The 14,648-nt window shown below is 64.4% G+C and overlaps 1 protein-coding gene across 1 annotated transcript; it reads left to right on the top strand.

Annotated features, from left to right (window-relative positions):
* Positions 1-3,570: 3,570 nt before the first annotated feature.
* MSANTD1 (Myb/SANT DNA binding domain containing 1) lies at positions 3,571-12,913 on the top strand. The gene is made up of 4 exons (XM_042934078.1): positions 3,571-3,616; positions 5,277-5,541; positions 9,094-9,369; positions 12,532-12,913. The coding sequence occupies exons 1-4, from the start codon at positions 3,571-3,573 to the stop codon at positions 12,770-12,772; spliced, it is 828 nt and encodes a 275-aa protein (XP_042790012.1). The 3' UTR covers positions 12,773-12,913.
* The last annotated feature ends 1,735 nt before the right edge of the window (positions 12,914-14,648 follow it).

Genomic DNA, 14,648 nt, shown 5'->3' with positions numbered 1-14,648 from the left:
CGCGCTGCTGTACGAGGCGTGCTTGCTTGTGGAGAGCCTCTCCGGGGAGGCGGGGTGGCTGCCACACTGGCCCGCACCCGGGGAGAGGGGGCTGGGCACGTCCCAGGAGGTCCCCGCAGACGTGAGCTGCTGGGGTGAAGGGTTCCGGGGCCTTGGAGGGTGGTGAGGGCAGCCCAGGGCTGGAGTGTTCACAGGGGGCCGTGCCTCGGCCTTGGGGCTCCCCCACGCCCCGCGGGCTCCTGGGCTCCTGGCGCACGCGTTTGAGTGTGTAAGTTGTTCTGGCTTCAAGGACTCGCCACCCCCCAAAGGCTTGCCTAGTCAGCAGAATGGGGCACCGTCCTCCTTAGGCCTGGTTCGGCCCCTCCTTGGGAGCCATGGCGAGTCGGTGTCTGGTAATGTTGGGGTGCAGCTGCTTTACCCGGCAGCCTGCACAGACAGCACCCCTAGTGCCATGGGTTCCCGTCAGTTGGGGGGAGTGGCCCGCCCGGTCCCTCAGCAGGGCGGCCTCGGAGCCCACGCCGTGGCGGGTGCCAGATAAGTGCGCTCGCGCAGCTTGGCCCCTGCCCCTGGGCTGCGGCCGTGTGACCAGGCACATGGGCTTCCGGCTTCCGGGGCTGTGCAGCAGCTCTGTGCACGGGCCCTCGGGTGCCACAGGACCCCCTGTCCCTGCACAGGGGTGGGCCTTCGTCCTCACGTCAGGTGTTCTAGACATTTGATGGGGGTGACTTCATCTCCCCGAATTTGTCTCCTCTGTGATGCAATTCCAGGGCCTCTGATGGTACCTCGGAGCGACCAAGGCTGTGTCCCCCTTCCTGGTCCCAGCACGGACAGCCAGACCCTGCCTGGCGCGCCTGAGCACACGTGGTCTCCCTGTTACTTCCAGAAAGAAAAGGGCCCAGAGCCCCTGCTGCTCATGTCCCCCGCTCGCCCTCCTGCCGCTACGGCAGAGGGACCCTCAGGAGAGGGTGAGACCCTGCTTTCCTTGAGAAGAAGCCCCTGAGGCCCTTCTAGGTGTGGGGTGGAGGGCTGTGCCTTGCCCCCCAGGCAGCTTGGCGGTAGTCGGAGCGCTGCTGGATGAAGCGTTCTGCTGGTGCCCATGGGCCCAGAGGTGGGCCTGCTTGGTGGTGTCGCCCAAGACTCTGGGCAGCCATGAGCATCTCCTGTGGTTCCCCCTGGTTTGGGAGCCTTACCGGCCCAGCCCCTCCACCTGGTTGGATGGCACTTCCCCACCGGCCTCCCAAGCAGGAAACCGAAGGCCACTCGTGGCCACGTGCCCTAGGGGCCCCGAGGTCCTCAGGCCTTCACCCCCCACGGGCCTGAGGGTCTCTTGGGGCATGGGCGGGGCCGTCGGGGTTGGGGTCTGCCCACTGAGGCGGAGGCCGAAAGTCACAGTCTGAGCTCCCCGCGGATGTGGGGAAAAGGGTGGTGGTGCCAGCACAGTGAGCTGGGCCCTACAGCACCCACGACCCCTGCAGCGCTGGGCTGCTTCAAGCCTCCTTCCACTGTGAGCCAGTCCAAGCTGGGATGATCGCCGCCCCCTTCCACGGGAATAGCCCTCCCTGTGACCCCGCCACACGCCATGCGCTTCCCCGCCTTCGCCCAGACTGGAGCATTTCCACTGCTAAACTTTCCCACCCACTGTGATAGGCTCTGCTCACTGGCGTCTGCCCCCGGAAGGTGCCAGAGACTCCTCGATGGGATCCCCGCTTCCCACCTGGGGCTCCGTGTCGGCTGGGTAGGGCCAGCACACCTAAGTATCTCAGACCGGTGTTGGTTTCCGGGAGACAGGTCTACAGGGTGTGGCCGCACACGTGTCCCCCGGCCTCCTGCTGGGGCTTAACTACCCCTTCTCCCTGCAGGTACTGCTGGATACCCAGCCCCCGGCCCTCTGCCTCCCCATCCCACAGAGATTGAGGGTCCCCGCAGGCCATGCAGCTGTGCCAAGGTATGGAGCCCCTCCCCAGCAAGGACAGACAGGGCCCTCCCACCTAGCTCGTGCTTGTCCTCGGAGGCCCGACCTCAGGGCTCTGCTTCCGGAAGCTCTGGGGGTTTCCCGTGCCCACTGACACCTGAGAAGACGTTTGGAGTCCAGCCTTTCACCCTGACTCCCCTGGACGTGCTGGCTGGAGGGGAGGCAAGAGGTGTAGACACCTCCTCTGGGGCCACCAGTTTGCCAGGGCCCTGAGCACAGAGTGATGTCCACAGGCCGGCAGCTGCCTCCTGGAGGCAGGGGCCTCGGCTAGCCTGAGGGTCCCCAGCCCGGGGGCCCTGGGGCAGCAGCTCTTCCTGAGGAGTGTTTACCATCACCAGCCAGCCTCTGCCCTCTCCAGAAGCTGCAAGGCCACGCACGTGGTAGGGAGCATTCTCCAGGCACACGGCGGTTTGCATTGGCTACGTCCTGTGTGCCCTGCTGAGGACCATAGGCACAGGAGGGGTGGCAGGTGTCCTTTACCTCTCCCTTGGGCCTCCCCCCACGTGCTGGGCCAGGGCCAGGGGCAGCCCCTGGAGCTGTGGTTGCAGAAAGGCCCTCCGGTGAGGCTGAGAGCTGGCACTAGGGCCCTGGGGTCAGGTCCTTTGCCTGAGGACTGCGGGCTTTCTGGGGGACCTTTCAGTCACTCATTCACGCTGCAAACATCCCGAGCACATCGTGCCAGGCACCCAGGCCCAGAGGAGTACAGCAGCCCCGAGCCTTCCTGGGGGGTGCTGCGTGGGCCCGGAGAGGAAGGGGCTCCTACGGGGAGCTGATGGGGTCCAGGTCTTGAGCCAAGAACCCACTGAAGGGACAAGGGGCCCTTCCGAGTGCCCACACATGTCCCTGCTGCTCTTGCACCTGAGGCCCTGGGCGGAGATTCAGGGACACCTCCCCACCCCCACCTCCGCGCTCCAGGCTCAGCTGTCCCAATCTGGGGCGGCTTGGAGTGAGACTTTTCTCTCCGTGGTCAGGTCAGAGGAGGACCCTCTGTTAGCCATGGTGATTTTCAGCCTGAACTTCGTGAGTCCCTCACCCCCGGTTTAGGCCACCGCCAGGGACCCACAAAGGCCAGGCAGGCTCACTGACGGCCCGTGGATGCCACGGCCTGGCTGGGCGTCTGGGCCTAGCCGGCAGGCAGGCAGGACTGGGGCCTGTCCAGCAGGTGTGATGGGCTCTTACTGATAAACCGTGTGAGTTTTGTCTTGTAATTTTGAATGTTGATGCCTTTAGTGATGCCTTCTCTCCATAGGCCTCACGGCTCCCACGGCCCTGGTGTCCTGCCCTGGCTGACCCTCCTGCTGCTGACCTCTGCTGGCCAGCCCCAGGGGGCACTGCAGCCCAACCCCAGCCTGGCTCTCAAGCCCTCCTTTCTGACCACCCCCCCAGGGGCAGTCACGCTGTCTGTCACTGCCCCGTCCCCTGTGCTCCGGCCGCACCAGCCTTGCTGCCACTGTGGGGCTGCTTCTTGCGGGCAGCGCCCCCTGCCTTCCTGGGGATCCAGGCCGGTTCCCCTCGTCTGCGTGCAGAGTTCACCGTTGTCCTGCGGTACCTTCCCAGCCCTGCTGGCGACCCGCGGCCCTGGCCCTTGAGACCTTGAGATGGATGAGCCTCCGTCAAGCCCTGGAAAAGACCCGCTGAGAGAGGGTGAGGGTCCCCCAGCCAAGGACCCCAGCCATGCCAGCAGCCATCTTGTCCAGGGTCGGCGTTGGGGGCCTCCCAGGAGACCCCAGAAACGGTGGGCAGTTTGCATTGGCTACGTCCTGTGTGCTCTGCCGAGGACCATAGGCACGGGAGGGGTGACAGGTGTCCTCTACTGGGTCCCTGCCAGCCAGTGCTCCTTCCAGAGGCAGCACAGCACGGGGTCAGATTCGGCTTCAAGCCACCGGCTTTCAAAGCCTGGCCCAGCCCTTTGCCCACAGGGTGACCTCGCCTCTCTACACCCTTGGACTTTTTATTTGAAAAATGGGAGTAATAGTGCCAGCTTCTTTTACAAGAGTTCCATGAGGATCAAAGTAGAAAATGCTTGTATATAGTCTTGAAAACAGTGCCTGGCTTTCCGTGAATACTCAAATTCTTATTCGCTCACTTTTGCCAGTGTTCTTTACCCAGGGTCACACAGGTCCAATTGAGGGAAAAAGGGGAAAAGGACCAAAGTGGGGTAGGAAGACTTCAGACGGGAGGTGATGTCAGAATAGGGCTTTAAAGAATGAATAGGAGTTTGCCAGTAAGTCCAAAGGCAAAGTCTAGGGGATCTATTGAGAAGAGAGAGGGGCTACTTAAGACTGGTCCCTTCATTTCTTCATTTCTTTACTCAGCAAGCCTTTAGCAAACCCTTTCCTGTGGGGTTCCGGGGATACAAAGAGCACCCCACTAGCCAGGTAGAAACGGGTCTAGGGACAGACGGTGCTGAGCAGGGTGGTTAGGGCTGTGGTGGGGCTGCCCAGGGCGGGAGGGACACACACACTGCCCACCTGTGCCCGTTGCCCTCTGGCCCCAAGAACTGCCCCGGCTTCTCTGCCCAGCCCACGTCACCCAGGCTGGCAACCAGTCCCACCACAAAGAGGGGAGACAGGTGGTCAGACGGGGCAGAGCCCCACTGCTGCCCAGCCTGTACTGATGCGTTTACATTTCTCCCCATAAAATGTGAGCACGTTGGCCAGGAGGACGCTGTGTGTGGAGCACGTCACAGGGAGGCGAGTGTTGGCGGGTCCTCGCGGGCACCTGCTGCTCGAGCTGTGTCCCCCTCTGCGTGCACCTCTGCGCTCTCCCCCCTTCACCGCCCACCCCCCTCTCAGTGGCGCCGGGCCCTCCTTCCGTCCCACCCTGACTCCCTGTCTCCGGCTCTCCCTGGCGCCTGGCGCCTCGGCCCATGTGCGTGGGGCGGGGCTGAGGCGGGGGCCGAGGCCTGGAGCCCACGCCTGGGGCGTGCGGTCAGCCCCGTCGGCCCGCCGCACACGGGGCTCCCGGCAGCGGGGTCTGCTGGCTGGGCTGGGGCGGGAGGCACGGCCGGCGCCTGGGCCACCGGTGTTGGGTCCGGCCCGCTCGCTGCAATATTGATGGCCCGTCAGGGCAGCCCTGATTCCTGCGCTTTCAGTTAAAAGGTTTCTGTTGTTGTAGCTTATGCAGTTGCTCTGTTGCTATGGAAACGTGACATCAAAATGACGTTTCCCGTTTAAAAGCTTTTAACTAAATTCCTGCCTGTCAGATGTAGGCCCCATTTTGAGCGCGGAGCTGCCTTCCAGGAGTGGGGCTCCCGCCCTGTGCGCAGGCCCCAGGCCCCGCCTGAGCTCTTTTAACCCCGCAGGTGCCTCCAGCATGGCGGCGGCCGAGGTGCCCGGCTACCTCGTGTCCCCGCAGACGGAGAAGCACCGGCGAGCCCGCAACTGGACGGACGCCGAGATGCGCGGCCTCATGCTCGTCTGGGAGGAGTTCTTCGACGAGCTGAAGCAGACCAAACGCAACGCCAAGGTGTACGAGAAGATGGCCAGCAAGCTGCTGGAGATGACGGGGGAGCGCCGGCTGGGCGAGGAGATCAAGATCAAGATCACCAACATGACCTTCCAGTACAGGTGGGCCCCACGTGCCGCACGCCTGCGCGCCCCCCCGTGCTCCCTGCCCGGCGCTGGCCGCTGGGGGCCGCGGGGAGCCCCTCGGAGCTGAGTCGGGAAGGCCTCGTGTGGGCAGAGCCCAGCCAGTGAGATGGGGCCTGCACAAACCGTGTGCGCAGCCTCCCGTCGGAGGTGGGAAACTGAGGCCCAGCGAGGGCAGGGCTGGCACAATTCGCAGCATACCCCAGGCCCCTGCCTTGGGTGCCACGTGCAGGCGGCTCCCGCTTGGCCCACACGCACCCTCCCGCCGGGAGGGAGAATGCAGGCCGGCTGCCCAGGCGTGGCTCTGCTAAGTAGGGTGCCTGCCGTACAGACAGGGAAACCAAGGCCGGAGGTGAGAAGGAGGCTCAGCTCCCAGGCCTGCAAGTCCTGCCTGGTGCTGACACTCGGTCGTTTCCAGCAGCCGGCGGCTGGCCGCGGTCAGGGAGCAGGGTGCGTAGTAGGGCCGATGTTGGAGCCCTGGAGCTCCCAGAAGGGCCTCACCTGTGGGAGGGCCCTCACTTGTGGAAAGAAGCAGCGGGGACCCAGGCCTGGCCCTACCCCACTGTAGCCACCCTGCCCTGGCAGCCAGAAGGGAGTTGCTGAGTCAGGGCCACAGACAGGGTTCCTGGGCAGGGGAGGAGCTCTGGCATCCAGGGTGGGAGCGCGTCAGTCACTGCGTGCAGATGGCCATGGGCAGGGCAGAGGTCACAGCCATGCAGAGGGCCTTCTTGGGTGAGGCTAAGGTCACAGGTGTGGAGTCGGTCATGGTCAAGGTGAGGGTCGTGGGCAGTCTGGGGTCTCCGGGGTGAGGGTCAACCTGGAACTGGGAGCCATGGGTGGAGAGTAGCAGTGAGGGGGGTGGGCGTCAGGCATATTGGGTGGGGGTGGGCCTGTCAGTGACCCTGGAAGGGGCCCTGTCCCAGGAAAACTTGGAGTGCACCAAGCTGCTCCCAGCCTTGGCCTCCTCCTGGCACTCCTCGTGGCTGCTATGAGCAGGGGAGCAGAGGTGCAGGCCATGCTGGGTGCAGACGGGGCCTGGGTTTGCCTTGGGCACCTCGAGAGGATCCTCGCTCCCAACAGTCGGCAAGGAGCCAACCCCTGCCCTCCTGGCCTGCAGCTCCCAGCCCGTCTGGAGCCTGGGACGTGCAGAGGCCCCGCAGGGCCCCCGACAACTTCTCGTGGCCCTTGGAGGAGGGGGTCCAGAGCCTGGGTCTGTCTGAAGGTGCATTTCTGCCCACAGCCCCAGCTCCCAGGCAGGCCCAGGGGCCAGAAATGAGGCAGCCGCTAAGGGTCTGAAGACATCCGTCACAACATAAACGATGATAAATTCCAGCCACCAGCTCGTGGCGTGAGAGGGCTGAGTTGTCTGTAGACGTGTGTGTGTGTGTGTCTGTCTGTCCCTGCCTCCTCCGTTCACACAGTGCATCCCTCCGTGCCTGTGAGGGGGCTGCAGAGGTGAAGCCGGCTGTTTTACCAGCTTGCCATCTGACTCAGTAATCCATGGGCTCTGATTGGTGTCTGGCCGACTCATTCATTATTTATCCTGAAAGCCTTCTTCAGAGTCCCAGGGGAGGCATTCCTTTCCACTCCTGGGGGGGGGGGGGGGTGGTGTGCAGGGAGGCCACGAGAGATGAGGCAGCAGAGCAGGAGCCCGGGCCCTCCAGCAGGGCTCCCCTGCAGACCCTGCCGTCTGTTCCTGAGGGCGAGGGCTGCACGTGTGACACTTCAGTTTCCTGTTCCCTGAGGGGGAAACTGAGGCCTAGAGCAGAGAGGGGACTTGCCCAAGGCCACACAGCCCTTAATAGGCTGATGCTTTGATTGGTTGACTAGTTCTTTATCTGTCTCCTCTTACCCCTACCCAAAGAGCCTCCCCTACCAAAGTCTTCTCTTATTTTTTCACTGTAGCTCTTTGCATATTAAGGTTGTCAGGCTAAGGAAGCCCGAGGGGGTGCCTGGGTTCCATGGAGCATGGTCTCTTGGAATACCATTCAGGGGCCTCCTGTGCGGGGCGGGGGCAGGCCTTCCCTCATTGCTCCAAGGAGCAGCCTGGCTTGAGTGGTCAGAACAAGCATAGGGGGGCTTCCAGATGGGCTAGAGGCTGGGTGTGGGCCCAAGCACAGTTCTCCACTTCCTGCGCCTGGAGTCTGTGCAGGCCTCCAGGGTGATGGACAGTAGTCCTGGGGTTGGGAGACGGAGCAGCCATGCCTCCCTCGGTGGCCTGTCCCTGGCTTTCTACCCAGGACATTCTGTATGCTGCTCCCAAGGCCACCTCCTGTAGCTGGCCTCTGCTCGCTGCCCTGAGCCACAGACCCCCTGGCCGTGTCCCACTGTGCCTATTTGCTGCTCGTTCAGAGGGTCAGCTCTATTTCAAAGACTAATGTGACCAGGGACCACACCCTGGCAGGAACCCTATGTCAGGAGACAGGAACCATCTGGCTACAGAGGTCCCTGTAGCCTGAGGGCCTCCCTACTTGGGAGGAGCATGGGGTAGGAATGTGGGGGCCACAGACTAAGGCTGGGTCTGATGGGGCAGACAGGAACACCTCCCCTCCACCCCCTCCCAAGTTATGGACTCCTTCCTGGCCTGGCCAAGGCTGCCCAGCTCTCCTGCAGCTGTGCCTCCCCATCCCCGACCTCCCAGAATTCAGCCAAGGCCTGGGGACCTGCAAGGCCTATCTGCAGGAAAGGATAGGACGCAGGGCTGGGCAGGGCTCCAGCCCATGGTAGGCAGAGCTGTGCTGTGCACACCCTTGGGCCTGGGGTCTAAGTAGGGTTGGGGGGTGTCAGGCCCAGCCCTACTGCCCCCTGATATCTTCAGCCAAGAATGTTATCTAGTCGGCTTGCTGTTTGCCAGGAGCTGGGCATTTCCTTATTAAATCCTCCCTACAGCTTGTGAGGAGTTTACTTTGCTCATCCCCATCTTACTGATGTGAAAATGGAGGCTCAGAGAGGTTAACGGACCTGCCCAAGGTCACACTGCAGAGTGGTGGAGATGAGACGCAGCTCAGGTCTATTGGACGCCGCAGACTGTGCTCTCCGGTTCCCCCTTCTGAGGCGTCCTCTTTAGGAACACACGCGTCTCACGTCATGATGTTTTACGTTTATATCATATGACACTTTGTTCCTACGTTTGCATACTTTATTATCTCTCGCAGGCTGACTACTTAAGAACAGCATTTGTTCACTGTAGGGAGCTTAGAAACTACAGAAGCGCAGGGAGAGGAACGGTACCAAACAGCCCAAGGCCCCAGCACTCATACGACCTCGCTTACATCTGGGGCGCGTGCTTCCTGTTAGCACCCACGGCAGGGTAGTCCCCCGGCCTGCCTTCTCTCCAAGTCTAATGTGTCCTTGGCCCTGGAGCCTGGCCAGTTTTTCTGGGGAGGCTGTCTGGCCACGAGTGGCTCCCCCTCATGCCCCGTGGCCCCCGGGGCCCCAGCGCCCCCCGAGCGCCCCTCTGTCGGGGGCCGGGCAGGACGGGCCGGGAGCAGCTCCGTTTCTCACCCTTGGCTCTTGTGTCTCTCGTTTCAGGAAATTAAAATGCATGACAGATAGCGAGTCCGTCCCGCCCGACTGGCCCTATTACCTAGCCATTGATAGGATTCTGGCCAAGGTCCCCGAGTCCTGTGATGGCAAACTGCCGGACAGCCAGCAGCCGGGGCCCTCCACGTCCCAGACCGAGGCGTCCCTGTCGCCGTCTGCTAAATCCACCCCTCTGTACTTACCGTATAACCAGTGCTCCTACGAAGGCCGCTTCCAGGATGATCGCTCCGACACCTCCTCCAGCTTACTGTCCCTTAAGTTCAGGTAGTGTGTGTCTTCCTTCCCCGCCCCCACCACCAGCAGGGGCCAGAGAAGGGGCCGGGTGCCGTGAGGGCCGGCTGATCTTCCGCCGCAGAGGACTAGGTGGTATGCAAGTGCCTCCCGGGCCAGAGAGGCTTCAGACCAGGCTGGCCTTAGACAGGGAGGCCTCAGGCAGGGAGGGCTCAGATGGGGAGGACTCAGGCAGAGAGGCTGGCCTCAGACGGGGAGGCTGACCTCAGACGGGGAGGCTGGCCTCAGATGGGGAGGCTGGCCTCAGACGGGGAGGACTCAGGCAAGGAGGCTGGCCTCAGACAGGGAGGCTGACCTCAGACGGGGAGGCCTCAGGCAGGGAGGCTGGCCTCAGACGGGGAGGCTGGCCTCAGACGAGGAAGCTGGCCTCAGACGGGGAGGCTGGCATCAGACGGGGAGGCTGGCCTCAGACAGGCTGACCTCAGACGGGGAGGCCTCAGACAGGGAGGCTGGCCTCAGACGGGGAGGCTGGCCTCAGATGGGGAGGCCTCAGGCAGGGAGGCTGGCCTCAGACGGGGAGGCTGACCTAAGACGGGGAGGCTGGCCTCAGACGGGGAGGCCTCAGACAGGGAGGCTGGCCTCAGACAGGGAGGCCTCAGACGGGGAGGCTGACCTCAGACGGGGAGGCTGGCCTCAGATGGGGAGGCTGGCATCAGACGGGGAGGCTGGCCTCAGACGGGGAGGCTGACCTCAGACGGGGAGGCTGGCCTCAGATGGGGAGGCTGGCATCAGATGGGGAGGCTGTCCTCAGACGGGGAGGACTCAGGCAGGGAGGCTAGCCTCAGATGGGGAAGCCTCAGGCAGGGAGGGCTCAGATGGGGAGGACTCAGGCAGAGAGGCTGGCCTCCAATGGGGAGGACTCAGACAGGGAAGCTGGCCTCAGACGGGGAGGCCTCAGACAAGGAGCCTGGCCTCAGACAGGGAGGCCTCAACAGGGAGGCTGGCCTCAGACGGGGAGGCTGGCCCCAGGCGGGGAGGCTGACCTCAGATGGGGAGGGCTCAGACGGGGAGGACTCCAGCAGGGAGGCTGACCTCAGACGGGGAAGCCTCAGACCAGAGAGGCTTCAGACCAGGCCAGCCTCAGATGGGGAGGCCTTAGATGGGGAGGCCTCAGACCGGGCTGGCCTCAGACAGGAGGCCTCGCACAGGGAAGTGTCAGACAGGGAGGCAGTTGGTACTGAAGTACAGGCCGTCCTGTCCATAGTCTGGGTTCATCTGGCTCCATCAATTTCTAGCTGTGTGGAAAGTCCTTGACCTCTCTGGGCCTCAGTCTCCCTTTGTAAAATGGGGATAAATCAGTACTTTCTCCGAGGATGGCTGTGAGTGTCAGAAGAGAGAACAGATTCAGGTGTGGGGCCTGGCACATGGAGGGAGACCAAGTGCCCTCCAGTTTCTGGCTTCCGGGCTTTCCCTCACCCCCAAGCAGACCCTGCCCTGGGGTCTCCTCCCTATCCTCGCCAGGCTGGCTGGTCTTCTCAGAACCAGGGAGGGGTATTGGGCTGAGCCTCCAGAATGTGCTCAGAAGCTGGTTCAGCGGGCATGCCTGTCCCCTCTGCTGTCCATCACAGACTTCCTGCTTGGCCAGCACTGGCCACGTGAGCCTGCCCTCGAGATGCCCACAGGAGGCTGGGGGACCAGAGGAGGGGACATTTGGTTGGGGTGGGCTCTCACGAGTGGATAGGAGTTGGCCAGTTGGGGAAGAAAACAGGAGGAGTGTAGGTTTGAGTTATGGCCCTGCCTCTCCCCTCAGCCCTGGCCTTGGCCTTCAGGTCTGCCCATCAGGGGTGATGGGAGGAGGCAACTCTTCAGTTGGTCCGGGGTCCCTTCCCTGGAGGGAACTTCTCAGCAAAGACCCCAGACAAAAATGCCTTTGTGGATAGCCAGACAGAATCAGTTGGGAAACCTGAGATTTTTGGCCCATGTTTCCACGGAATGACCCCAGTTCCCAGATTCCCTACTGCCCCAGACACTGCCCCTAATTTCTAATTAGGGCTGGGACGTGGGGACCGCTTCCTCGCCCCTGAGGTCTGCTGGGGCATCGCTCTGCTGAGGAGCATGGGGCCCCGGCTAGGGGACCAGCAAGGCCCTAGGGACGGGTGGGGTTGGGCCAGTTCAGCCAGGGATGCTTGCCTCCCCTGGCGGAGGGCGCAGGGCACGGCCGTGGTCACCTTCACCTCCCTGTGCGCTGGAGGCTCCAGTGCCAGGCTTCCCGGGAGAAGCCACCCTGCCCACAGCCCCTCCGGCCCTGCCTTCCTCGTCTCTCGCCCCTCCCACCCCCCTCCGCCACCCCGTGTGGCCTCTACCCCTGAGCCCCATACCAGGCCCGCACCCCCTCCCGCCCTGCCTTCCTCATCTCTCGCCCCTCCCCCCCCCCCCCCCCCCCCCCCCCCCGCCCCGTGTGGCCTCTACCCCTGAGCCCCATACCAGGCCCGCACCCCCTCCCGCCCTGCCTTCCTCGTCTGTCGCGCCCCCCCCCCCTGCCACCCCGTGTGGCCTCTACCCCTGGGCCCCATACCAGGCCCGCACCCCCTCTCGCCCTGCCTTCCTCATCTCTCGCCCCTCCCCCCCCCCCGCCCCGTGTGGCCTCTACCCCTGAGCCCCATACCAGGCCTGCACCCCCTCCCGCCCTGCCTTCCTCGTCTGTCGCGCCCCCCCCCCCCCCGCCACCCCGTGTGGCCTCTACCCCTGGGCCCCATACCAGGCCCGCACCCCCTCTCGCCCTGCCTTCCTCATCTCTCGCCCCTCCCCCCCCCCCCCCCGCCCCGTGTGGCCTCTACCCCTGAGCCCCATACCAGGCCCGCACCCCCTCCCGCCCTGCCTTCCTCGTCTGTCGCCACCCCGTGTGGCCTCTACCCCTGGGCCCCATACCAGGCCCGCACCCCCCACCCACCCAGGCTGGGACTCAGGTCACTGGCTGTGCCCACGGCCCCTTGCTGTCCCTGCGGGCGGGCTCCGGCCCCTCCTCGCGAGCTGCACGGGGCGGCCCCGGGCGGGTGCGCGGCTCAGCCCCCCTTGGGGCCTCCTCCGTGGCCGCCTGTCCGCGAGGCGGTGGGGGGGAGGGGTGGGCGGGCGGGCGGGGCCCCTGGTGCCCGGAGCGCGCGGCCCGCCGTCCACACGCTGGCGCTGTCCCTCCAGGTCGGACGCGCGGCCCGGGAAGAAGCGCAAGGTGCAGAACTGCCACCTGCGGAAGAAGAAGCTGCGGCTGCTGGAGGCCATGCTGGAGGAGCAGCGCCGGCTGAGCCGCGCCGTGGAGGACGCGTGCCAGGAGGTGCGCCGCGTGCTGGACCGCCAGAACCTGCTGCAGGTGCAGGGCCTGCAGCTGCAGGAGCGCATGATGAGCCTGCTGGAGAAGATGATCGCCAAGTCCGGCGTCTAGGCCGCCCGGCCCGCGGGGAGCGCCCCGGGGCTGCCCCTGGCTCGGACGGACGCGGGCCGGCCCCCCGGTGAGAACCTCCCGGAGGCTGTCCTCCCGTACGGTCACTGTCGGTGGCCCTTGACACGGCTTTGGGTATTACACGTGGGGTCTCGTTCCTGCCGGAAGTCATTTCCACAGCTCGCGCGGAGCACGCCAGGCCGGTCGACTGCAAAACCGAAGCCAAGGGGAGCGGCTTAGTGGCGGCTTTGTGCCCGGGACGGAACCTCTCCAAGGGGCGACGGCTGTCCTCGCGCTCACGGGGTCTGCTGCCCACCTCCTAGGATGGGCTCCGACGGTGGAGCCGACCCCAGACGGCCGCTGCATCCCTCTTCCCCGGGGCGTCAGGCCTCCCCGTGAGGGCGCCGGCGAAGCAATGACGGCTGTCCACGTGCACCACGCCGCCCGGTTTTCCAGGCCCAGGGATGTCGTGCTGACGGGGCGGAGCCCGGGCCTCAGGCACTCGCGCTCCAGCCGGGGAGGCAAACGAGTGAAGACGGGAAGGACGGGAGAGCGGGTTGTGGTCAGCGCTGGACGGGAAAGGCTGGCCCCGAGCGTGAGGAGCGGTGGCGCCCCAACCACCAGCGGGAGCAACCAGATTCCAGGAGCCCCGGACCGCGCGACTGGGCCACAGAGGCACGGGGAGCTTTCGCGTGCCGTGCTGGCTGTGGTGCTCTGGGTCCGGACCCGCGGTGCAGGGACGAGCTGGGGGTGGCGGGGTCCAGAGCTGCAACGTAGAGCTCACCTCCCCTGCCTCTGCCCTTTCACCAGCAGGAAAACCTGTCCAGACGCTTCTCTGCTGAATTGCTCCTAAGTCTTGTTGGCTCCTTGGGCTTTTGGTCCCTGGCTGCACAGGGTGCTGGGCACAGGACCGTCTGGTTCACCCCTGGGACCAGCCTGTCGCTGCCCACACAACAGGGCTCTGAGGAGACGTGGCAGGTGGGTTAGGGCAAGTGCCGTGGTTTCCCTTACGGTCTAGAAAAGCTCCTTCTGGCTGCTCCTGGGCAGACGGGTGGGGGTGGGGGCCGAAAGCAGAGGTCCTGCCAGGAGGCTGTCACCATGATTTCGGTGTGACAGTGACCAGCTTATCTGAAGTCAGCCGCCCGTGGCCGCCCGCGTGGTGCAGAGGCCAGCCCTCAGCCTGGCTGCGGTGAGGGAGACGCTGGGTGTTCTGTGGAGCCCAGAGGGCAGAGCCAGACTGGCAGGACGCCCCCTGCTCAGCCGCCTCGGGGACCTCCCCGGAGTGCGCGTGCCGTGGACTCAAACCATATTGCTTTGGTACTGAAGGCAGCGGTCTGGCGAACGTTCACAGGCGGCTCTGCTGAAGCGCAGACTTGCCAGTTCGCACGGTGTCTGCATTCCCACCAAGGCCGGTTCGGCTACCGGTGTGACGTCGCTGGACCCACGTGGGAGAGATCCACACAGAGCAGGCCCCGGCACCCCGCGGCAGAGGAGAACCTGGGGGGTCTCATGCTGAAGACCTGAGTGGGGGGCATGCCCACCGGAACCCACCAGTCTCTGAGACGAGATCCTGCCGCGAGAACTCAGCTGTTTCGCAAACACCGAGGACAGAACCCCGTCAGAGCGGCCGTGCCAGAGGGGCGCCCGAGGTGGCCACAAAGTTAGGCGGGAGGTCCCTCCCCTTACACGTCTTTGCTTTGCTGGCACCGTGGTTGTGGCGTGTTGGCGTGTGGGTAACTGCGGGGCAGCAGGCGCAGTTTTGCATTTGTGTTTAGAGATAATTTGCACTTTTTCCCAGCTCCCTCTCTGAGTGGGGGGTCAGTGCTGTTTCTGTGTCTTGCCGAGTGGGCACTGCCCACCTGTCCCGTGGGCTGGAGCG

The sequence above is a fragment of the Panthera leo genome, chromosome B1 (genome assembly GCF_018350215.1).
Source record: "Panthera leo isolate Ple1 chromosome B1, P.leo_Ple1_pat1.1, whole genome shotgun sequence".
NCBI classification, from domain to species: Eukaryota; Metazoa; Chordata; class Mammalia; order Carnivora; family Felidae; genus Panthera; species Panthera leo.
Note: the sequence above shows the minus strand (reverse complement) of the source record. Positions and strands in the feature narration are given on the sequence as shown.

Bases quoted from the DNA above. Each gene is read 5' to 3' on its own strand.
- MSANTD1 (XM_042934078.1), top strand. From the start codon at position 3,571: ATGGATGAGCCTCCGTCAAGCCCTGGAAAAGACCCGCTGAGAGAGG. The intron at 3,617-5,276 runs GTGAGGGTCCCC...TTAACCCCGCAG, and splicing joins AAAAGACCCGCTGAGAGAGG to GTGCCTCCAGCATGGCGGCG. The intron at 5,542-9,093 runs GTGGGCCCCACG...CTCTCGTTTCAG, and splicing joins AACATGACCTTCCAGTACAG to GAAATTAAAATGCATGACAG.